General features: G+C 40.8%; 2 protein-coding genes across 5 annotated transcripts; both read right to left on the reverse strand.

Moving 5' to 3' along the window:
• Positions 1-191: 191 nt before the first annotated feature.
• Positions 192-12439, reverse strand: tmf1 (TATA element modulatory factor 1). The gene is made up of 17 exons (XM_058632184.1): positions 11836-12439; positions 8918-10284; positions 7722-7825; positions 7347-7473; positions 7125-7230; positions 6691-6833; positions 5925-6091; positions 4994-5150; positions 4237-4329; positions 3982-4138; positions 3590-3782; positions 3145-3214; positions 2959-3051; positions 2369-2494; positions 2123-2269; positions 1846-1971; positions 192-1004 (listed from the first exon to the last, which is right to left on the reverse strand). The coding sequence occupies exons 1-17, from the start codon at positions 11969-11971 to the stop codon at positions 864-866; spliced, it is 3453 nt and encodes a 1150-aa protein (XP_058488167.1). The 5' UTR covers positions 11972-12439; the 3' UTR covers positions 192-863.
• A 777-nt stretch (positions 12440-13216) lies between these two features.
• On the reverse strand, positions 13217-23276 carry uba3 (ubiquitin-like modifier activating enzyme 3). Of its 4 annotated transcripts, none has more exons than XM_058632859.1 (18): positions 23170-23232; positions 22998-23036; positions 21272-21392; positions 21096-21176; positions 20915-20997; positions 20487-20567; positions 19800-19843; positions 19275-19339; positions 18987-19142; positions 18057-18159; positions 17825-17938; positions 16900-16953; positions 16702-16738; positions 16527-16608; positions 15502-15602; positions 15257-15320; positions 14016-14070; positions 13217-13873 (listed from the first exon to the last, which is right to left on the reverse strand). In XM_058632859.1, the coding sequence occupies exons 1-18, from the start codon at positions 23187-23189 to the stop codon at positions 13785-13787; spliced, it is 1389 nt and encodes a 462-aa protein (XP_058488842.1). In that variant the 5' UTR covers positions 23190-23232; the 3' UTR covers positions 13217-13784. The 4 variants fall into 4 exon arrangements, with proteins under 4 accessions (XP_058488842.1, XP_058488845.1, XP_058488843.1 ...); XM_058632862.1 differs by having other exon boundaries at positions 22939-23036; positions 23170-23209; XM_058632860.1 differs by lacking the exon at positions 22998-23036 and having other exon boundaries at positions 23170-23276.
• Positions 23277-23721: the final 445 nt, after the last annotated feature.

The raw sequence follows: 23721 nt of genomic DNA on the forward strand, positions 1-23721 counted from the left end.
TATATGTACTTATGTTGTGTTTTTTTTATATATACTTTAACTCATCATTTTATACATTTACTGTCACTGAATGTCTTCTTAAAAGGTACAGTCAACTGTAAACTTCTAAAAATGAATGTAGAAAAATTATTTTATAAACATCAATTTTGTATAAAAGAAAGATTTTACACACTGGACCCTTAAAAGCACGGCTTTCCACACAACTGAGGGCGATAGCTTAATATGTAGTTTGTGTTTAAAACATATTTATATGGATAAATAAAAATAAAACACACCATATTCTACAGAACCTTGTAAATAAATGTTTTAAATGATTTCACACGTTCTAAATCAAGACCGTCAGACATTTTCACCACCCAAATAAATGTTTATTCATTTACATATTTATAGATAATTTAAAATACAGTTTTGAAGATTTTAAATCACACTACTCTCGGGTCTAAACCACGTTTTGTGATTTGTTGTTTTTTAATAGGATTTAAGAATACATACAATTTCTTTCTTTGTACACATTTCCACACCTTTTTCTTAAACCCACTGTGATTATGAGTCAGGAAATAAACGAGACTGATTTTCTGTGTAGTGCAAATAGAACTTTACCATCTCCTACAGTTATAAACTGTCTATAAACGACACTATGGGTCAAAGGGCCAGTCATGAGAAAACCTGCAGTAACATTTCACAATCACAAACTGGAACTTTCCTTCAAACCAGATTCTGTAAGAATCCCAGCACCCTCACATAAATATGTTAAAGAATTAAAATAAAATAAAATAATTACACAACGATGAAGGAAAATGAAACCCCATGTTCTCCGTCCTGACGTTTCCCCGTGAACGACGACTCTCGCTCATTCGTGCTGTTTATTTCTGGTTCTTCAGCAGCTCGTCGATCTGGGTCTTGTACATGTTCTTCACATCTTCCAGGTCCAGCCGGAGTTCCTCGGCCTCCTCGGCCTTCTCCCCATACATCTGCAGGATGGTGTTGTGCCTCTGCTCCAGCTCCTGAAATCAACAGCCGCAAAGAAATATGAGAACGGGGGGAAACTCTGGGGTCTGCAATCTTTAGGACATTGCAGAGTATAACAGAGGATAACGCCGAGGTTTCCGAACACAGGGCCGGACAGAGTAAGCTAAAGGGCCGATGACACGCTAAGGCAGGGGTCACTGAGTGTCTAGTTCGGTCAGTAGAGGGCCGGCGAAGTGAAAAAAAATGTCCAACTTTAAGAAAAAGACATCAAATAATATCTATGATATCTAACATAATTTCAAAATAAAAGTCAGGAATGAGAAAATATAAATGTATTAATGTGACAATAACCACTCAACTGGAAACCAAGTGTAAAAAGAAGAGAAGTCACAGAGAGTCATGTAGCTCTGTGTTGCTCTGAAGGTCCAGCAATCATTACATCTGACCTCTGACCTCCAATGACATGATCACACATGGAAGGAAACACATGACTGGGCACATAAGGCCACATGACTGATGCTACAAACAGGTCTAGAAGGTCACGTGTTATAGTCTATAAATTGAATTTTGAGGATGTTTTTGCTGACAGAAGAGTTGCCTGCGTTAACGGAGTTGTTGTCATTGTTACGTCTGCATCACTGCGATGCACATGGGGATGTCCTGTGCTTTGCTCCGTGCTCATAACGTAACTTGTGGGGAAGTGGGAGGCGGTTCATGTTTGGTCATCAATGTGTCGCCCAGTTGTCGTGGTTACTATGAGTTGGCAGCAGAATGGGGTTAGCGGGAGGTGGTACCGTGAAGTTAAATTCTCGATTTCACCTTTGCTTTCGCTGGTCGAGACTGTGGCACCCGTGTTTCTGATTGGTCTATTCTCACCTTGAGCTGAACTTTCAGCTTGGGGATCTCCATGACCTGCTCCTCCATCTCGTCGTTTTGACTGGTGAGTCGAACCAGCTCCTCCGCCATCACGGAGCGACTCCTCTCCAGATTAGAGATTTCCAGCTGCAGCAGCAGAGGGAAAGAAAGGAAGATGAAAGAGAAGCCACGGGAGAGGATTCAGGTTTTCTTTTTTCTTTTTTTTCTATCAAAATGTTAATTTTGTTGTTGGAAAATACACAATTTCACATTTCAGATTGGTTGTGAACTGGTTCACCTGCAGCTGAGTGATTTCTCCTTCTCGGAGTTTGAGCTGTGACTGGAGGTTTTCCATGATGTTGGATCCTCCCGACAGCCGGGCAGCCTCGTACAGGTTGCTTCCGCTCATGGTCATGGTGCCGAGCGAGTGCTCCGAGGAGTCGTCCTGTGGGAAGAAGAAAACAAAGTGTGAAACCAAAAAAAAAGCACAACAAATCCAAGTAAACGTCTGTTATTTTTCCATATTTTCCCCCCATGTTCGTACCTGGAATAGAAACGAGGTGTGGAGGCCGCCATTATCGGTCCCACTTATGGAGCTGGAGCGGGACAGTGAGGGAGTGGAGGTGGCTGGGGGTTCTCCTGTGGAGTAAGTCATAAGAACCCTCCGCTCCTGAGAAAGAATCATTTCACAACTGTCTGTTAAAGACGAGACCAAGAATGAAACATCTTCTGTTTCGTTAAAGCTCATCCTTCCCTGTCCTAAGCCCAGTAGGGAACTGTGGCAGCCATTGATCATCATTTGCAGAGCTGGCTCCCACTTTCGAAAGTCCACGGCTCTGACTTTTTATTCAAATTATGGAAATCCATTTGAATTTGTGGGGGAGACGTTCAAACTCTACCCTTAAAACCCTGTTCCCAGTTCAAAACATACAAGTGGGTCGTTGTCAGGCCTCTCTGAACCTTCAGGTGTGTTGGAGCAGGGAAAACATCTAAAACATGCAGGGTAGTGTGTGTGTCCAGGACTTAAATACATATAAAAGGCTTTTTTCTCTCATTTAAAAGCATTCTTAGACTTTCAGAGCCTAAGTGTTACACACTAGACCTTTAAATCAAACTTTATGAAAAATCCATCACCTTATCTTTGAGTGCCTCTTGTGCCAAGTAGCATTTCTTCTTCTCCTGCTCCACCTTCATCTTCTCCATTTCTAGTTGATTAGCCAACAGCAGCTGAAAGAAGAAGAAAAAGCAAAAAATACACGTGTGAAAAAAGCTGTTTTTAATAAGCGGTATAACAACAGGATTGGGAGAGCATTGTAGCACCTTTTCTTTCTTGGCCTCTTCCATCATTCGGCCGTATTCTCCTCGTAGGTTTTCCAATTCAACGTGTTCCCTACGTTAGGAAAACGGGCAAAAAGTCAAATATTAAAGGCTCAGAACATTTAAAATTCACAATTCACAGAGCTTTTTTCAACAAGCGCTTGCCCTGGCGTTTAACGGTGGATTGAGCAGCCGTTGCGGGGAATTATGCGTAGGATACGGTGATCATGTATCATGGTCTCTGTGTAGCACAGAATCATGAGGTTAGATAAATACCCGGCCCTAACGGCCAGAAATATTGACGACAGACAGCTTTGGGTGCATGCAATCATAAGCCATAAATATAAATACACAGAAGGAGTAGTAAATGTGAGGGTGACTGGGTTAATGTATGTACACGATCCATAAACTCTGCAGGTCAAAGTTTTACATTGTAATCATTCATCACCTGCTGCTTTCATCCTCCAGTTTCTCCCTCTTGTTCCTCTCGACGTCCAGCTGTGCCAGGACCCGGGCTTTCTCCTGGCGGAGCAGGGAATTCTGGGACTCCAGAGAAGTGTGCTGGGACTTGAAGGACAGCAGTTCGTCCGCTGCCGAGCGCTCCTTCTCCACGGCAACAGCCAGCTGTGCCTGAGCATCGGCTGTTAAAGGAAGTAAAAGAGGATTAGGAGGAGAACAGATGATTAAAAAATAGTTGGCGATTCATCGATCATTAATCGATGAATCGCTGCAGCCCCAGTTTGAGGACAAATCTGAGGAACAATTACCACCATTTTCTACATTTTATGGCCCCAAAAGTAATCAGTTATTAAATAATCATTAGTCGCTCCTGCTTTTTACCAAGCCGGTCAGAAATGTTCTTCTCCAGTTTTTCCCAGGATGCCGTTTGTCCGCCCAGCGACGCCTGTAAGTTCTCAATCTGCCGCAGAAGTGGCCGCGTGGCCGAGGTCACGCTGTGGCTGAGCTCCTGGTTCCTCGCCTCTGCCTCCTGAAGTCTCTGTGGAAGAAGACGAGACAATAAAAAAGGTCCATGAAACCAAAACCTGTCCTGTCGCAGCTCATCAGCTCGCCAGGTTCAGCACCTGCTTATGTTACCTGCTGAAGCTCACTGATCTCCTCCCTCAGATAGTCTTCTTTCCTCGCCTGCTGCTGCTCCGCTCGCTGCAGAGCCAGTCTCAGGTCGGCCACCTGTGCACAGCATCACAAAGAGTGGATGGAAAACACTGACCAGTCAAACTCAACAGTCAGGAGGAGCACAGTAAACCCAGAGGTGGCCTCTTTATCCGTTTCTAATCGCGTTGACGGTCAAACAAGCCAGATGACGAGCTTCAAACTTGGCCAGTGTGTACACTTTGATGTTGTTTGGATAAGAGAGATCAGTAAACATCACACAATAATTATCCTCTTATCTGTCAGTTAATCACATTATGTGTTAAAGGTTTTGCTCGTCAGGCTCAAAATACTCTAATAAACAGGTTCTGCAGTAGTTATTATGATGATACACACCATGTTTTTTTGTTGTTTAACTTATTTTTTTATGTTTTTAAATCATAAAATGAACTGAATTATTATGTTATCAAATTGTTCCCCCATCAGCTGGAGAAAAAACAGCTATGTTGACATTTTTGTCAAACTTCCACTGTTTCTCTCTGCTGGTATGATTTTACTGGAAATAAATACCAAAGACTGAGAAATGGCAACAAAACAATCGCTTCACCTCTGATTCACAGGTAACGATTGATGGGTTTTTGTATCCAAACCAAAACATACAGTACATCCAAAAACCTACTTTGTCTACAAAGCATAAAAAGGTTGACTGGCGTGTGTGTGTGTGTGTGTGTGTGTGTGTTACCTGGTTGCCCAGGGCCTCCTGCTGAATCCTGGCCTCCTCCTGAGCTTTCTCCAGAGCCAGGCTCAGCTGCTCCTTGGCTTGCGTTTCCCTGCTGTGAGCCGCCTCCTCGGCTTCGCTGGCTCGGCTGACATTTGCCTTGTGGAGTTCTGCGAGCTCCCTGACAACACGAGTTGAAGACGTCCATGGGTAAGTGAGTGAGTGGGTGAGTGGGTATGAGAAGAATAGAGAAACATTCTTTGTTGTTTTGTCCTTGTGCAAAGCAGAATTTGAATTAACCTGTGACTGCGTGGTATTAATGTGCGGTATTTATTATAAGTCCATAAAGAAAAACAGATATTTTACATCACAGCACACAGGAGGTGTTGATCCACTGCTGCTTCCATTAGTGAGCTCAAATGTGTTATTTTCTTTCTTCGGTGTTTGAAATCCTGAGTTCAGATTTATGAAAGTGTTTTTATTTCTGTGTCACCCAAGAGCTAAAAATGCTGCTTTTCTTTATGGACTTTGGTGTGAGACAGTGAGCAGGTCACAGACTGTCTAAAGATGAGATGAAGCAACAAACATTAAGCTAAGAGCTTAAGATATAACAGAAGTAAGCAGGCGTACATTTTAGGAGATGTGGTAAAAATCAGTTTTTACACTGGCTGAGATTTCCTGAACTATCACTTTAAGACAATGTTTATTTACCCAGCCTGTGGGACAACTATTAAATAGCTACATTTTCACTGCTCACCTGATGTAAACAGACTGTTCACACCTTAAAATAAAAGTACAACTTCTTTCTCCATTTGAACTCTAATAATGTAGACTGCCTCACAATGGGTGCAGCAATTCGGAAAAAGCACGGTGTTGTTTACTCCCTCCAACTCTGTGGATATATATTTACAGTACGAGTATCAGTGTTAACTCAGCAGGGTGTGGCGGTGTTTACTTGTAAGAGCTGTCCAGGGCAGCCTGCACACTTCTATTCTTCTCCTGCAGCTCCTCAGAGTCGGACTGCAGCCTGCTCAGCTCCTTCTCCTGACGCTCCACCACGGCGTTCAGCTTCTTGATGTTTTCCCTGTGCTGCTTCTCCACCTCCTCCTTCCCATCTAGGATCTAAAAAACAAAGTCACACTGGTTCATATGATGGAAGCTGAAACAGCTGGTGGGAAAAAAAACAGATAAGCTTTACTGCTCTGTAAATAGGAGAAACAGGATGTGCTATTGTATCCAGAATAAGAAATTGAGTAGAGAACCTTTCACTGAAGGCCTGATACATTGTAAAGATTGAAGTTTTGATATGATTCTGACAAAAACACACACAATTAAAGTGCAGGTCTACCATAATCCCTCAGGTAACCAGCTCTAACATGACTCTGGAGTATTTGTGCATCAGTTTACATGATTTATTTAATTCCCGAAAGACTGGGTTGAGTCGTGGAAGATTTTCTTGGTCCCCAAAGAAGATCAAGATTAAGTTTTAATTCATTTAGCAAAGACATCTTAAGAATTATCTGTTTATCAAATCATTTCCAAGTATGTTTCTTGTGACTCAGTGTTGCACGAGTGAAAACCTGACATCAATTCATGCAACATAACAAATCAGTATCAGAGTACTTTCTTAATACCCAAGGGGAGATTGGCTATTTCCCCGTCCTCAAAGACGATTCAGTGCAAATCTGACACTGATCTTTGTTGCTGTGTTGACCTCTGACCTGCTGGAGGTGCCCAAGTTCTTCCTCCTGGTCCTTGATTTTCCTCTGCTGCTTGGCGATCCTTGTGTCGCTCTCCTTCTCCTTCACGCGCAGCTTCTTGATGATGTTGCTGTGCTGCAGCTGCTGCTTCGACAACTTCTCGCCTACAAGTGTGTGTGTGTGTGTGTGGGGGAGGGGAATCCATCAATGACGCAAATAACAACAACTGAACCTAATTTTTTGTAGTTTATGAAGGTTTAAAAAGTGCGTCATGGTCTCATGCTGCCTTCCATTTACATCAGAAGTCAGAAACACGAGTGATGTCATGCCCTAGTTCACTGCTGATCCCTCTAGTGAATCAGTTCTCAGTATTATTCAGGGCCAAGTTATGAAACCGGCTTTAAAGTAACATCTTCTCTCGACTGTGGATACTGTCTTGTTTTTTTGCTCTGTACCTTCTTCCAGCAGACCTCTGATCTGCTCCTCCTTCTCTCTGATGAGCTCCAGCGTGTCACTGGAGTTCAGCCTTGTCGAGAGGTCTTCCCGCAAGCCCTTTATCTCCTGTAACACAGAATAATATCATTTATAACTGTTTTTGGACCTTGATAATGAAGTAGATACTTCACAGATTGCCATTTATGAACTTGTTTGATGGGAAGCGCTCATATGTCACGTGCCTTCTTGGCGATGTCCCTCTCTTTGCAGGCCAGTTGAGCTTTTCTCTCAGTGTCTGCGATGCGCTGGGTGAACTCGTCCTTCAGCGACTGCACAGTGGACGTTTCCTCCTTGAGGCTCACCACTTCACTGCGGTGTGAGCAGACTCATTAGTGGAAGAGCTCGTTTACAAATGTGTACAAATGTGTTTAAAAGATTGAAGATTATATTGTAAAACAAAGTGTTACAGAGAGAAAAGCAACACGAGGTTTTGAAAAATCTCCCATTAGTATTATGTTGGCAAAGCCTCGCCTAGATATCAGTGTCAAAAAACAAGCTCCTTTTCGTCATTTACAATAGCTCTGTGGACCAGAGGCAGGTGTCGGGTATATACTGACTCTCTGAGATTGTCACAATCCTCCTCCAGCCTGGCCTTGTCTTTGCTGACTGCCAGCAGCTGACACTCTCTCTTCTCCAGGCGACCCGACAGCTCATCAATGACCTACAACATATCAACAACATGTGCTTTGTTACATTACATTACATTACATTGCTTTGTTAACAACAGAAGCTGCACCAAATACCAAGTTCACTTCCAAAAAGGTTACTCTTCATTTTCAAGTGAGAGACTTTCTCAGAATGAGTAGTGTGGAACAGCATTGTACTCATTCAACTAGTTTACAATATCTAGTATGATTATTTTCATAATTACTAAATCGATTCATTATTTTCTCTATAAACTGCATAGTTTTTGGTCCAAATTTTTTTTATAATACACTAATCTGTGTTTCCCAAACATCAAAATGATGAGGATGATCTCACAAGTCTATTTTATCAACAAACCAACATTACTCAGATTGTATTGTTTCTTTTGTTACAGGGAACAAATAAACTATAATATATTTATATTTAACAAGCTGAAAATATAGAGATCTTGTCTTAATTCTGGAAAAAATACAATTAATTATCAAACTAATGCTGACTCATTTAGTAATCAATTAATCATTGCAGCCCTAACAATATCATTTTTGTTTACGGCATTGTGGCAAAGATATGAAAAATGGAAAATATCATGAATAACTCATGTTAAGTTGTGTGTATTCAGGAGATGCAGAATATCACATTTATATCTTCTGAGTAAACATTCCCAAGTACAATAGACACAACTTTGAACTGAAGTTTTCCATTTCTTTTCATATTTAACATATAAATAATCATAATACTGTCAATGTTGGTTTAATTGTTAGTCTGTGTGTGGAACAAGTGCTGGAGACCGTTTGCTGTAATATTCTTGTTATTCTTCAAAAACGTCAAAACCCAGAAGACTGATTGCAGATTAGCTGTGTCTAGAAATTCTAGTCACATTTGGAATGTGGCTTGGCAATCCGGTGACACTTTACCAAGATGTACCGATGCTCACGTTGTGTCCCTGCCAAATGAATCAAGTTCTTGAAGATGTTTTACCTCACAACAGTAGGTTTTCTTTCAGTTTTTAGGTTTTAAATGTCCTCAAGGACCTCAAGCATTTCAAAGTACCTTCACATGACCTGGAAAACCGAGAATATTCAGATACTACTTTAAGATGAATGTTTACCTTTTGAAGCTCCAGTATCTGAACTGTTGAGACACTCTTCATCTCTTCTGTGATTGGTGGAGTGATCTGTTTTTCAGCACTGAAGAAAGGGTCAGAAAGTGTGACACTAGCCTCAGCCATCAACTCTTCAGGCTCCTCTGTATTCACGGGCGTTGCACTCCGGCCACTCTCCTCCATCTCATCCAGCGACTGCTGCCTCAGCGCTCCAGCCAATTCCTCCTCCTCCTCCTCCTCTCCTTCCTCCTCTTCCTCCTCTCCTTCCGCCTCCACCACTCCATCTTCCTGCACAGCTGATGACTCTGTAGGAGGAGTAGAACCTGCAGTGACGGACGCCAGCGTCCGACTACCGGGGTTCTCGTCGTCCGAGTTCACCTCACTGACGCTGCGACTGTCCAGCGACTGCACGCTGAATGAATCGATGCGTTCGAATGCGTCTGAGGAGGAGCCGCAGCTCTCCGTGAGTTTGGGGTAGTCCTCCATGCGGGGGAAATCTCCACAGGTTGAGGCAGTGAGAAGCTGGAACGAGCCCTGCATTAAGTGAAGGCCGGCCTTAACTTCACTCGTTTCTTGTCTGGAGCTGGCTGAGCTCTCGCTCAACACACTCTCGTGGTCGAGCACTTCAATGTCACTGGTGGTAGAGGTTCCTGAGGAGAAGGCGCTCACTGGAGGAGAGGGGGTATCATTCTGCCGATCCTCCACCTTTGAGTCTTTCTGCTCAGGGAGCATGTCCTTCGGAGATGGAGATGTGGAGGGCGGAGAATCAGAGGGTGAGGAGCTCTTCAGCTCAGGGGTGACAGGTGAAGGATCTGAGGAGTCAGTGGTGTCCTGCTCGACCTGGTGTTCTGATGGAGTCAGTGACTGTTCTGTTTTTAGCTCTGAAACTGTTTTTGCACTACTGGGTTTGCTGCCAGGTTCGCATGGAAGATCACCGGCAGGAGCAACCGGAGAAACTGGCTGTAGGAGAATAGTGCCTGTATAAGGTGCTGCTGGTGAGGACTCAGACTCCGCCGGTGGGATTTCGGCCACCGTCTGACTCTCCTGACTCAGATTAGCAGGTGTCGACATTTGAGTGTCCACGTCTTCCTGGATCACAGCATCTTCATTTTCGCTGTCCTCCTCCTGAAGCCGCCTTTGGGACTTAGTGGGGGGGACAGACACTACCTGGGGTTGGGTCACACCTTGTATATCTACAGGTGGCAGGAAGGCACTGAAAAAGTTTTCTGATTCATCCACAACCATGCGGGTGACGGGAGTAGTGATGGCCTCAGAGGACAGCGGGGGAGTGGGGGTCCTTTCTTCAGGGGGAGCTTCCCACTGCGTCATTCCCCATCCTCCACTTAATGACAGCTTTCCAGGCAAAGTCACATCTAAGAAGAACAAACATTGTTTTTCATCTCTCAAGTGGTTGTAGAAGTGGTGCAAATGTTGCATATGGCAACAAAACCCTTTAAAAGGGTTGTAATCAAGACCCCTCTTGGTCTCAGGACCACATTTTGAAATCAAGACCAGTCAAGACCACCGCTGGTTTTCATACAAATCATTATTGAGATTGAATGAGAAACTTTTATCTGCAACTGCAACGTGTAACATAGGTAGTTAGAATTTGGTCTCGGAAAAAAACTTCTACCTCTTCTTGCCATCCCTTTAATAAATAAGTACAGTTAGACACCAAGATGAGTTTAGGTGAATCTGCTTAAGTCTTTTATCGTATAGTATTTTTGGAAAATGGGTGCCAGAGTGGTGAAATCTCAAAACGCCACTCTTGTGTCTTTGTGTATACAACCAATACATCTCTATTTTCGTTGTTGTCGTCTTCCTCTTGTGTTTGGAAATAGTTTCTCAGTTCACTTTATGATAACTTTTGCATAGCAGGGTTACAGTGCCATGTAAAGGCCTGGCATATGTACTAAAGCATTTAGAGTTGTTTTAGAGGGGTTTCGTGTGGATGAAGACATTTCTTCAAACAGTGCTGTGTTTACAGGAATACTTACAGAAAATGTGTCTACACAAAAGTGGATTGTACAGAGAAATTTCTGTTTCCTTGTGGATAAGGCGTTAGTGTCACACAAACAAGCTGTTTGATGTTTTAAAAATAAACACATCGACAGACAAAGCAAACATGGATACTGCTGTGCCACTCCCTCTTTTGGGTGAGGGGAGACAGAGATGTGAAGCAGAGAGGTGCAGAGTGATTAATCCACCACCATTTCAGAGTAGAAAAATGTACTGTGTATCAACGAGGCTTCTTCAAGTGAGGCATGACTTTGTTATTGTTGATGTTGAGTCTGTCAACACGGTTAAAGGTCAAACGTGCTATGTTGTTAATCGCTAATGCGATCCAATCAATCAAATCTTACTGACAATACACTTTTCAAAGCACTTTTCAAAACAAGTGACTTAAAAAAACATGAAAGACAATAAAGACTGGTCTTGGTCTCAGAAAATTCTAGTCTCTGTACACTCAGGTCTTGATTTTGCTACACTCATGTCTTGTCTTTATGCACTCTTAATGATGTTTGGTGTCAGTACAATTGTCTCTGTTTAAATACACTCTTGGTCTCATCTTGATCTAAATACCCTTTGGTTTTGGTCTCATCTTAGTCCCTGTAAACACTGGTCTTGGTCTTATGTCAGTACACTTTGATCTTGGTATAGTCTTGGTCTTGCTACACTCTTGTCGTTGTCTTAAAACACTCTGATTTGTGTCTCATCTTGGTCTCAGTGCCAGAACATTCTACTCTCGATCTTGTTTTGGTGTCAGCACAGTCCTGTCCTGGTGATCTCTGGTATCAGTACCATTGTCTTGGTTTTAAAACACTCTGGTCTTTGTCTTGAGTGGGACTTGCTGCACTCAGGTGCACTTTGGTCTCATCAGAACATTCTAGTGCAACACCAGCCTTGTATAGAACGTTACTTACCGTCGTAGGGCATCACAGTGGTATTACCCCACTGGTCCTCTTCCTTGATGTCCAGAACACGGTCGATTGACTTCTGTGCTGAGGTTAAAGCTTGTTTGGCGAAGCTGGACAGGTGAGAGGCGTTAAACCAGCTCATTTTCACCTGTAAAGCCAGCTCACAGCCACCGAGACACACCAGGAACTATGACACGGACACTGCAGCGAGATGTGGCGTCACCACACACACACAACACTGTCACTGTGTTTGTCCCCTGCACGTTTCACTGGTAACACTAAACCTGGTGCGGTTTCTATATTTAACTATTTCAAATTTTTTAATCCAGGAAAGCTGTTTTGACAGGAAAGCTACTGCCTAGCTAGTTAGCAAAGCAGCTCGGCAGAAGACCACTCAGAATATATATAAATGTCTGCGGGTTTATCAAGTGGAAACACTCTTGTTTCTAATGCCGCGTTTAAAAACGCTACCTCCACCATCAAAACAGACGAGTTCCCGCGGTTAATCCAGGCTTTTTCCGCCTCATTTTCTCGGCCGTCATCGGTTTGTTTTGGTCGCTCTCAACTTGTAGTCCAGCTAGCATTAGCGTTAGCGTTAGCTCGCTCGCCACTTCCTTTTCCACGTAGCAACATGACGTCACGATCCGGTCGCTCCTCTGAAATGAGCTCTTAGAACACTTTTAATCTGTTGGATGACACATCCCCAGTGTATGATTATATGATTGTTTTTTGTGAGTTGCATCTTTTTTATGTATTATTGATAATCATTTATTTACTTATGTGATATTGTACATCTACGGAAGAGGATTAGGGTCACACGTAAACAAAATAAAATAACAAACAGAATTCTGAGGGGAAAAAAAGTCAGGATTCTGGTGTGGTTATTAAAATGAATTAATTAAAGATTATTTTGACTAAAGGACAATATAAATATATTTTTTTCAGGAATTATGAATTTTGAAGGTATGTCATTTGTCCAAGGATGAAGGAGAGGAAGAATGTCATTGTGAATATCTGACATTTTCATTTTTGCAATGAATTGCAAATATCTATCACATCTATTGAATGCTTAAATGGCTTTCATCGCCAGTTGTTTTCTGGTTTGTCTGGAATGATCTTGCGTCTCAATTTCCACATCTTTTCATAAGCTCAGCATCTAAGATTTACTCCAATAGACAAGTTTGACCTTGAACACCTGGTGAATTATATCACCCTTTATGCAAAGTGATTCATTCACATAAAAATATATAAAATTCTTAAAAAAAAAAACACTTCCACTTATTCAATTAAATAATTCTACTTTTTAATTTTAATTTGCTGTATTTGACCTAACACTCTATAATATGTATGTATGTATTATTCTTTATTGAAAAAAATAGTCCATACATTGAAATTGAGAAGCTCTTGTTTAATTTAGTTTTTTTTGTTAAAACACACCCTGAACACAGGGGGTTGTGGATATTAGAACTTCCACAATCCTATGTCACATAAAGAAAACAGAGACAGTCTTTTTTTTTTAAAAAAAACCCCAAACATTTAATGTCGTATATCAGTTAATTGCTAGTTGAGTCTTTACTGCAACTAAAAGTGTGTTGAAATAAATAAATATAAAAAAAATATTCAACAAAAACATGGACAAGTACAGAAATTTGTTTTTGTTCGTTTGCACAGAAAACACTGAAGAGCTGTAGTGCAAATAACACGTTGAAGCAGATTATCTCTAACAACTGCAGATGGGAACAGGACAACATTGTTACGTATAATTTGGCTTTTCAGTGCAACTTTAGTTCATATGTACATTAAAACGATAAAAAATATAATTTGTTTTCGATGAATAAAACATTTTGTAAACGGCTCCAGACGATTGTAAATATTTCGGTATCCAGTCATCGTCGGCCCACGAGGCGAAAAACAAAAAATGACATCAACTGGTCGTGGTAGTGCTTCAATTTGTCCTACGAGGTAAAGCAGAGTCTGAACAGCATGGTCTGGGGTGTGGTGACGTCGGCTACAGCCAGCTCCTGCCCGTCGCTCAGCCCCAGCTCTGGAAAGAACACGTTCACAGGATAAATGAGTCAGAACATTCACAGTCCCGTCATGTGTCGTGGACTCTGGCCAGTTCGAGGCGTGTGCTGTGCAGATTGTGGGACATATTTGGTATAAATTAATAAAAAAAAAGAACTCACCCTTCAGAGTCTTGGAGAGATTTGGTCGTGTCCTCTGTTCAATTGAAGCAACAGACTGCACAAAAAAATAAAACAAAACATAACTTAGGGCTGTAAACATAACTGAACAGGCCCTCGCACAAACATGTCAGGGTGTGGAGCCACCGCAATGGCTCCAGAGAGAGGCCACTAATAATTTGTTAATTTAAAGCAAATGTTTCATGTCAATGAAACAATGTTTGTCACTGAAAGCGAGTTTCTCGTTGCCAGTAGGTGGCGCAATGACTGGTTTCAATCACTGTGGACTAATTGGCACAAAAAGGAAGATGGAAAAAGAATAGAGACAAAGGCAGAATTCGGCTGTGTGCAAATTTTTTGCTAACATACTTTTGGCCACTAGATGGTTGCCACGGTAACGACTTCTGTCTGGCATATACAATGTTTGTGGGGAAATTCTGAAAACTGTAGGACAAGTTTACATTTTAAAAATTTGCAGTGAAACGGACATAATCTAAAATGGTGGACTTCTTGTAGGACCAAAGACTCTTAAATTACCATGGTTGCCACAGTAACACGCATACAAATCAGTGTTCCCACACCTTGGTTTGACATCAAATTCAAGGACTTTTCCAGGACAAAATCCCTCAAATTCAAGGATTCAATGTGCTGCCTAAGATGGGAGGACAACTTGTAAGAGCGTCTTCCTCCATGACGGCGTCCACTTTTATTGAATTTGCAGCACACTCCGCATCTGGACAAGTGATTGTCCTCAGGATCTTGGTCAATCGTCTTTTGTCTTTGGTGAGACAGAGATCTTTGGAATTATCATTTCCCAGACATCACGTCATCATTTTCTCTCTCTTGCTTTAACTTTACTCGCTCATTGCGCTGCACGGAATCGAACGTCAAGGGCGGAGAGGGAGAGAGAGAGAGAGAGAGACAGTGGACAGTGTCCACAGCACCGCTAGTTATTATGACTGTGGGACGTTTGTCCTGCATAGGCCTCGTCTATGTACATCAAGCAATGCAGGGCGAGGAACAGTAGGTGGCGCCATCACAAACACGAGAGACAGAGACCGAAATATCAATTAAACGTCTTTGCACAAAATGCAACCCTTTCAGTGACCCATGTCTATTTAAAACTTTCCCAGGAACCATGGGAACCCTGTGGAACACCCTGAAATTCAGTCCAATCGCCAATTGTAATTGTCCAATTTCACAAGACGGGGTAAAAAATGAGGGTGAAAGCAGAGGTGATTTACCTGTAAATATAACGTCTTGTTCTTTCCTTCCACTGTTGCTGTTAATGCAGGTGATTTCATTTGTCTGGAAAAAATAAAAAGTATATAGCATTTCACTTTGTTAGTGAGGACAACTCGTCGCACCTAATGGCAAGTCAAAGAGCAAAACAACACATCATGACTGTAAACAAAGCTCCAGTGTGTTAGTTAGTCAGTTCATTAGTGATACTGCTGTGAATCATGATAATGAGGAAGGCAAAACCTACAGAGAAGAACTCTCAGTGAGGAAGTGAAGAACCTCCTGGAGTTTAGAGGACGGAGCAAAGTGCAAGTCCAGAGGTATTTGGCTGCAGGCCGAGCAGTTTTCCTGCGGTGAGAGTGAACATCGACAAACACTTTAATCACTGTAGCAAACACGAATTAAAAGTAATATCTCCTCTCTGACTTTGTCACTCCACAGAAAAACGTGAGACGAACCATTGATTAAAAGATAAATTAGCTTTAAAAACATGTCAAAATCAGACGTCTGGGACACATGTCCACTGGAGAGCCCAACACACACACAAGTGTTATCCCAAACCGTAACCACAACAGAATACAGATCTTAGCCCTAAACCTAACCAGTTCCTCACGAACGAGGTTCTGTGTCATCGGGACCAGGCTTTGGTCTCCATGAGGACTACTGGTCCTGACAAGGTCATTGTTCAAGCCAGAAAAAAAGGTCCTGAAGAGGCAACAAATACAAGAACACACGCTTTAGTGGGGACCAAAGCAGGTGAACGTCGCTGTGCGTGACTGTTTGTATATTAACGTCAAAGTGACATTTTCACCACTGTGGCCGCAGTATAACGACAAAATTGTACACAAACAAAGAGCTGGTTGAGCTACAGTCCTGCTCTCCTAAGTGGTACTGCAACCTCACCACAGCAGGAGTCCGCTCTTATTCTCTACTTCATTTCCTCATCTTTTGGAATTTTAAATGAAGTGGCAGAGATTTGATGTGAGACGTTTTTAGGGACAAAACATCTCAGCTAGTCAGTAAACAAAGACAGCAGTGCAGGAGCAGGTGCAGTGAACCCGTGATTAAAGCTTGTTGAGGGTTTTTTTTATAATTGTACATGTTTTCAAGAGGATATTTTTAGACATGACAGACGACTGGAGAGGAACTGTTTTCAGTCCTTACTCCATAATTCTTAGCTCCCAAGTTGTAATTTGCATGTTCTCAACCACTATTTTCTAACATACAGTATAAAACTGCATTTGCTGTACTTTTACCCGTAAAAGCACGAACCTTTCGCTCTGCCTCAAAAGTGTACGTGTACAGGCCGTCAACGTCGTTGAACACCATGTAGTTATTGAGAGGTATGTAGGCACTGCAGGTGGAAAAAAAAACAAGACAAGGTAAAACCGACAGGCAGATGGAAGAAATATTCATATTGTTGTCAAGGAAAACCCCGTAAACTCACCTTGACGCTAACTTGAAAACCTCGGTTGCGCAAGCAGCTTTATCAGATAAAACAGGGAGAGAAAGTTACACCTGAGAAACAGATGTCTGCTGTGTGTGAATCATTAATTTGCAATGAATTGCAAATATCTATCACATCTATTGAATGCTTAAATGGCTTTCACTGCCACAATCTTATTTATCATATGCAGTATCTCACCAGCAATGACAGCATTTGTAGACGCTACAGCGGGGATTATCCTCTTAACAACACCTGCAACATTTGAACAGGTCACAGATCATGTGTCTCAGTTACATTAAACAATGATATAAAGACAGACAAATACTTTTACATGAGAAGGGCTGGGTATCACTGCTAACATCAATGCACTTATGATATAATATGACCACAGGTGACAGGTGTTTTGAGGTGACAACAGAGGACACACACAAACAAACACAATTGTCCTCCTGAGAGAAGAATCAAGACACCAAAGCATCAGAAAAGCAGCGTGTGGAAGTCTTTCTGTTTCTACACCACAAACAACAAAGTAACAATCAAATAAACTGTGCTGTCAGCTCACAGTCACCACACGCAACACGATTGCAATCAAGTATCAAGTGACTGCAATGGTCTCGCGGGATTTGTGCTGAGGATACAGGAAAAGTCGAATTAAAAGACAAATGTAAGGATTTTATGAATCGATATCGGATCTTCCAGAATATTTCTGTGAAACCTAACATTCAGAGACATTTCCATGAGAGACACGACTGATAAATGAATCCCAACTTAATTGTATGCACATGTTATTTAATAAATCTTAAGTAAAAGGCTGGGGGGGAAAACAAACTTCTGCAAATCTTATTACATTTAGGTTTGGTCAAAAAATGTTGACTGTTGTTTTCAGAACCAAAATAAGTCAGCATTTTAATAATATCTTTGAAATATGGAGAAAGAAAAGCAGAAAATACTCAAATTTAAGAAGCTGAGAACTCATATTAGTTCCAATCAATAATCATAATACCTGACAGTTATCATCTATTCATCTATTGACAATTGAATAATCATCACAGCGCGAGTTAAATATACCTTGACATGTTTCCCAGTGAAAGTGTAATAAATGAAATGTAGTAAATGAACTCACCCTGGGTGAGTCTATACGTGACTCCTGTTATGTTAAACTCCGCTGCCCTCTCCAGAGATCGCTGGTACACCCACTGGATATGATTGGGGTCGTCTCCATCCAGAGCCACACCGTCTGAACATAAACACGCACACACACACACGCACACACACACAAAACTAATACGTTTCACATGTGAGACGGCAGGGTTTATTGAACTTCAACATCGCAGAGCAGATTAAACAGTTCATACCTCCAAAGGGAGTCTCCTTAGGCCACAGCAATATCCGCACATACTCAATGCAGTGTTCTGGCAACCGAGGCATGGAGGCGATTGTACACATGGGGAAGTTGACCTACAGAGACGGGTGTATTTTAGAAAAAACTGAGCGTGAACTCTTTCTGTACGGCTGGAGGGCCACACTGGATGTGTGGAAGTGTGTGACGGCTGATCCGTTGTTCAAGTCAGGGTGGAAAAATCCCCCTTTTTTTTTGCTTCTGTGAAATATGTTTCAGGGTACATTTTGTACCACATATCCACAGCAATTTTTATCACATGTTTCAGGGAACTCCGTACCCGTTTTAAGACTTTTATAAGACCTGTTTTTAATAGAAATAAGAATGAAAATGAATGCCAACTGCATTGAGGATGTAACAGTATGAATTCAAAACCAAGGAAATGTGTTATTTAACAAATATCTGTAATCCTGTAACATGTTTGTGAATTGTAATTTCAGATGTTTCACAGGCATTTTTGCCACAAGCCTGTTGCTATGTTTTTTGTCAGAGGGTTTGCTTGTGAAAAATTAATACTTTAATAAATACCCCCAAATATTCCCTTCCACTCAAGTAAATGCCAGGGCTACACATCCACCTGCCCTGCAGATAGTTCACAATAAAGCTCTGTTGAATGGATTCAGGGAGCTCAAACACTGGGGTGCTTTTACTTTGAAATGGGTACAGAAAGTGTTGAGATGTTTTTATGTCGTCATGTTTTATAAAGGGCACCCAAAAATACACTCTGTGACACACACTGCCTTTACAAACTGTTCATTGTCTGATTTTGAAAAATGCCAAGTAGTGGACTGAGAGCTGAGTGAGGGAGGGAGAGTAGATACCTGAAAAGTGGTTTAGGGGTTTGGTTTCACTTTAAACACTGTGCTATAAAAAAAATTCACTTCACCTGAGGAGGATAAAGCTCAAGTGTGCAGTCGATGCACGCTGTCATGCCGGGTAAAATGACTCTGGCGTTGCCTTTAAATCCCTCAGTCCCACCATCAATTAAAGGAATGATGGAGCCCTGATCCAAGACACCGTCCTCATACACCAGCAACGACAGCTACGCGGGCAAAACAACACGGTAAATTCAATTAAACCAATAACTGAGCACAAAAATCACTCGAGGAAAATCTACCAGCATCAGTCAAGAGGAGAATGAGGACTAAAACTGCAGTGAATGTGAAGAACCTACCAGCATACCGTTCAGCCACCTCCTGGCAACTACAGAGTCCAGGCCACAGACGATTATGTGGAATTCTAGATGAAAATGGAATGATGAAAACATGCAATCTTTAAATCTGCGGTCATGATGCATTCCAGCCAATAGGGGCGTAACAGATTCTTGCGGAGCAACATTTCGTAATGTAAAACCAGAATGTGCGTCGCAGGACTGAAGAATGAATCCCAATCTAATTATTTTTGGTTATGTGAGCAGTGCAGAGTGGAGCCAATGTTCTGTCGAGTAATCAGGCAAAAGCAGTAAATTTAAGTCTGTTCAGTGTCTCTTTTTGGACTGAAGTAGTTTGTCACATAATGATAATTACTGTGGTTTAAAACAGTAAGCTCAGTATCCTACATGGCTCAGAGCAATGTTGTTTTTCAGTTTATTATGATTTATTGAGCCCCAGTCCCAAGTGCACCTGAGTCTCGTTGTATGTTCAGTACAACCACAAACAAGCGTTTCTTACGAAAAGGAAACGAAAAGCCACATACTCACGTCTGTAAAATGTTTCATCCAAGTCTTGGATTTTCTTAAAATGTCTGCACAGAGCATTTAAGGACAGATTCACACAGATCTTGCATAATGAAATGCTCCAAATAAAGATTACAGAAGCATTTTTGTTATCACAATTACATTGTCAGAGTCTGTCACCTACCACGTTAGGTCCAACACGTTGTTTTTATTTAGATTATGAATTATTAGGGGTTGAACGATGCTCAATATCCATGGTTTGCAGCTCAGACAGTTTTTAAATCTTTAATTTATTTTCCTGTTTTATATTGAGTTGCAGCTACTCTTTCACTCCTATTATTGGCTCTAACAATCTTGTTAGGGCTGCAACTACGGATACTTTTCATAGTTTTGTATTTTCTCAATTAATCGATTACTTACTTGGTCCAAAACTATTACTTCTGTTCAGTTTCTAATGATTTATTTGTCATATGCAGCAAAGAAACAATTAATATTCACATTTAAGAAGCTGAAATATCAGAGAGCTTGTTTTATTTCTCAGAAAGAAGAGACTCAAACCAGTGAATTGATTGTCAAAATGGTTGACAACCAATTCATTGTTGCAGCCCTACTCGTTTTGCATTGAAAGATCTTATTTTATACTCTAAATTCAACAATCTTGCAACATTTTCTGAACCTCTGACACTCTGTCCATTACTGTCAAAAGGATACGGGACGACACGGCATCCAGGTACTCGGCTGTTGATGAAATCTGCTGCGACATCTGCCTTAGGCTGACCCACATCGTTTGGCCTAGTCAAAAATGAAAAAACAAAACAATTAAGAATAAGCATTTACTTGTCTAATTGAACATAGGTCGAAGGGCTGTCACTTGGAGATGCAGGCCTACAGTACACGATATATATGTAAAAAGAGAGCCACCTTCTACACCAATCAGTTTGACAGACTTGTTTCTGACAAATAATATCAGAAATTAAACTGTTCACCTTGATTATCAACATAGAACTGATGTAACACATCAATTACATTTCAATTAAAAGTTATTTCCCATTTCTTTTGAACTTGTTTTTTCTTTAAAAAGTGTCAGCCATGACAGGTTATAAACATTAAACTGAATGTATTCTTTCCATGATACTGACCTGAAGAGGAATTGTCGATTCAGGTTAGAAACATCAATCGTGTCCATGTCAACAACGTGGATGTTGTGAAAGCCGGACAAAGCCTAAGAGGAATTAAAAGTAAGAAAAATATTTAAGTTTGAGACTTAAAGAGAAAAATGTAAGACATTTTATTTTCATATTCACATAAAAGTGATAATACCAGGTCTTTAAGCAGCTCACATCCCAGACCACCAGCCCCGATAAGCAGGATTCTGCAGGTTTCCAACATAAACTGCAGCGACTGTGGTGAGAAATGACAGGCATTACACCGAATATTTAGAGTATTACAAAAAACATGGTATGCCATTGGCTGGGCAGGGAGAATACAACTGTTACCTCTTTGCTTGGTTCAAAGTCTGGATGTGTGAAAGGCCCAGATCGCTCCAGAAACTTCTTGATATGATTCCATCGACCACTCCATTCACAGACGGGGCCATTTCCTCCATCAACCATCATACTGAAGACAACAACGAGAACCTTTAGATGGTGGGACATAAGCAGTGGCCACTGCATACAGACATCATGCACAAAAAATGAGGTGAGGGTGGCGTTCGTGGCTCACAGCAGATGTGTCGCAGTTTCCCTTGATGTTAGTTAGCATCTGCCCATACACAAATTGACATAATATACTATTTGTTCCTATAAACCACGCCTGATTTCCACATTTATATGTTATTGTTATAACATATGTATCCCCAGGCTATATGAAGTTATAGCATTAGAATATACTGTATATGATATACTTATAGTTGAATTTTCAGTTGATTTCAGCCAATATGATTTATTAAACGTATAAATAACTATGTCCTTTCTTTTTTTACCTCAAGTACACCAACAAGCAACTTAATTAGGTACACATGCTCAACTGCTTGTCAATGTAAGTATTTAATATCAGCAAAATTTTGAATTATTTCTGAATTATTTCCACTGATCTACTGGGATTTTAACAATTTAATCTCTAAGAGGTTAACAGAGAATTGTATGAAAAAGGGAAAATATCCACTCTATATGAGGTTTTACTGTACCTAATAAAGTGACCAGTGTGTGTAAACTCAATGTATAAATGAGTGTATGGTAAAAAGGTGTTGTATAAAATGCTTTGAGTGGTCATCAAGACTACAAAAGAGCTATGTTAATACAGACAATTTACAATATATGATTATTACATACAATCAAACTGTGGATGTATGAAAATATAGGTTTAAATCAAAGTTATAAGTATAACTCTCCACTTCATATCAAGTTATAATGGGAAGTGGCCCATGACCTCCTCTACCTTTAGATAGATTATAGGCAGAATAATGTTACTAAATATTATTATTAGTTATTGTCATACACAGTGAGCAATATTATACATTAGGTTATATATATAACTTTATTATTTAATACAAATGTTATATATGAGCTTGCTTCGTGTTTTTAGTACAGTTTAGTACAGTCCATATTAATTTATTTTTACTGTCAACTGTATCATTCCATATCATAACAAACACTTTTACTTTGAAATTCTGTGAAATATCATCGTGATTTTAATTTACCACATGCATTAGTTTATGCAGTTGAACATCATATAATAAATACCTGTAGTAAAACATTTGAATTAAAAAAATATTATTATGTTTTCCACCTTTTTGTCAATGTCAAGCATTTATTCCCACATAAACGTAACATTTCACACATGCAAAATTACAATACGCACATATATTACCTCTGCGTATGGGTAATTTTAAATATAATTATGATTTAATTGGCTTATCCAGGAAAATACAGTACATTGTCACTCTCTCAGCTGCTACGAGGCTATGGTAATGAGCTAACATGTCAACAACAGAGTTAAAACCCCCTGTAACCTTGAATAATGGTGAATAACACCACACAATTATAGGTATATGGAAGAGGTAGCTGCTAAATCTCCTCAATACAAGCTCACTTTTCTTAATTTCGTTTACAACCAGAGCATGAAGCTTTTCCCTGAGCTAGCTAGCCAGCGAGCTAACGGCTACCTCCGGTGCTGTCAACCTCAAGCCTCCACCTGGAAAGCTTCTACCGTTTCATCACTAACTTTTCAGTCAGCTCCACTACTCTGCTTCTTTTCTTCTCCCTAAAACAGAGAATAAAAGGAGTTCATTCATTCGTGCGGCGCTTTCGCAGGTTAGTGGGGGTGTGAAAGCACATTTTTTTCCGGTCAGTTATTGACAGTTTTTTCTCTGATTGTTTCTTTGGCAGCTACTTACGGCTCATCCGCGTCCGCCATATTTGGAAATTTAGCCGCGTTCGAGTGTCGGAGTTGACGGTCGTAAATCCAAAGATCTTTCCCAGCAGTCATGTCAAAAATAGTGCAAAATGTATCGTTTGTTTGGGGTTTTGTTTTCGGACCCTGTTTTAACTTTGGACTGATAAAGTCACTGTTTATTTTCGTACTGTCCCAAGTTATAGATGATAACAAACATGAAACGCTGTCAAAGCTGTAGCTATGTAGTTTCGAAGGTTTTGATATTTCCGATAGTCATGAAAGCAGCGCCGTCGACAGTCTGCGATTACACTAAACAACCAACAGGTGGCAGCGTTTATCCTTTGTTTTTGTGGTGTGGCGCTGGTGAACTGGGCAAACACAATGTGCATTGTATTTCCATGATGAAACAATGTATTTTATGCGTATTAGTACAGATATATCAATGAATTTATTGATTTATTTTATTTATTGACATTTCCTTTCCAAGTTTTAGACACACTGGTTTCCATTAGGCCTGAAACAATTGCTCGATTAATTAATTGATTACTAAATT

Source organism: Solea solea, chromosome 6 (assembly GCF_958295425.1).
Source record: "Solea solea chromosome 6, fSolSol10.1, whole genome shotgun sequence".
Classification (NCBI taxonomy): Eukaryota; Metazoa; Chordata; class Actinopteri; order Pleuronectiformes; family Soleidae; genus Solea; species Solea solea.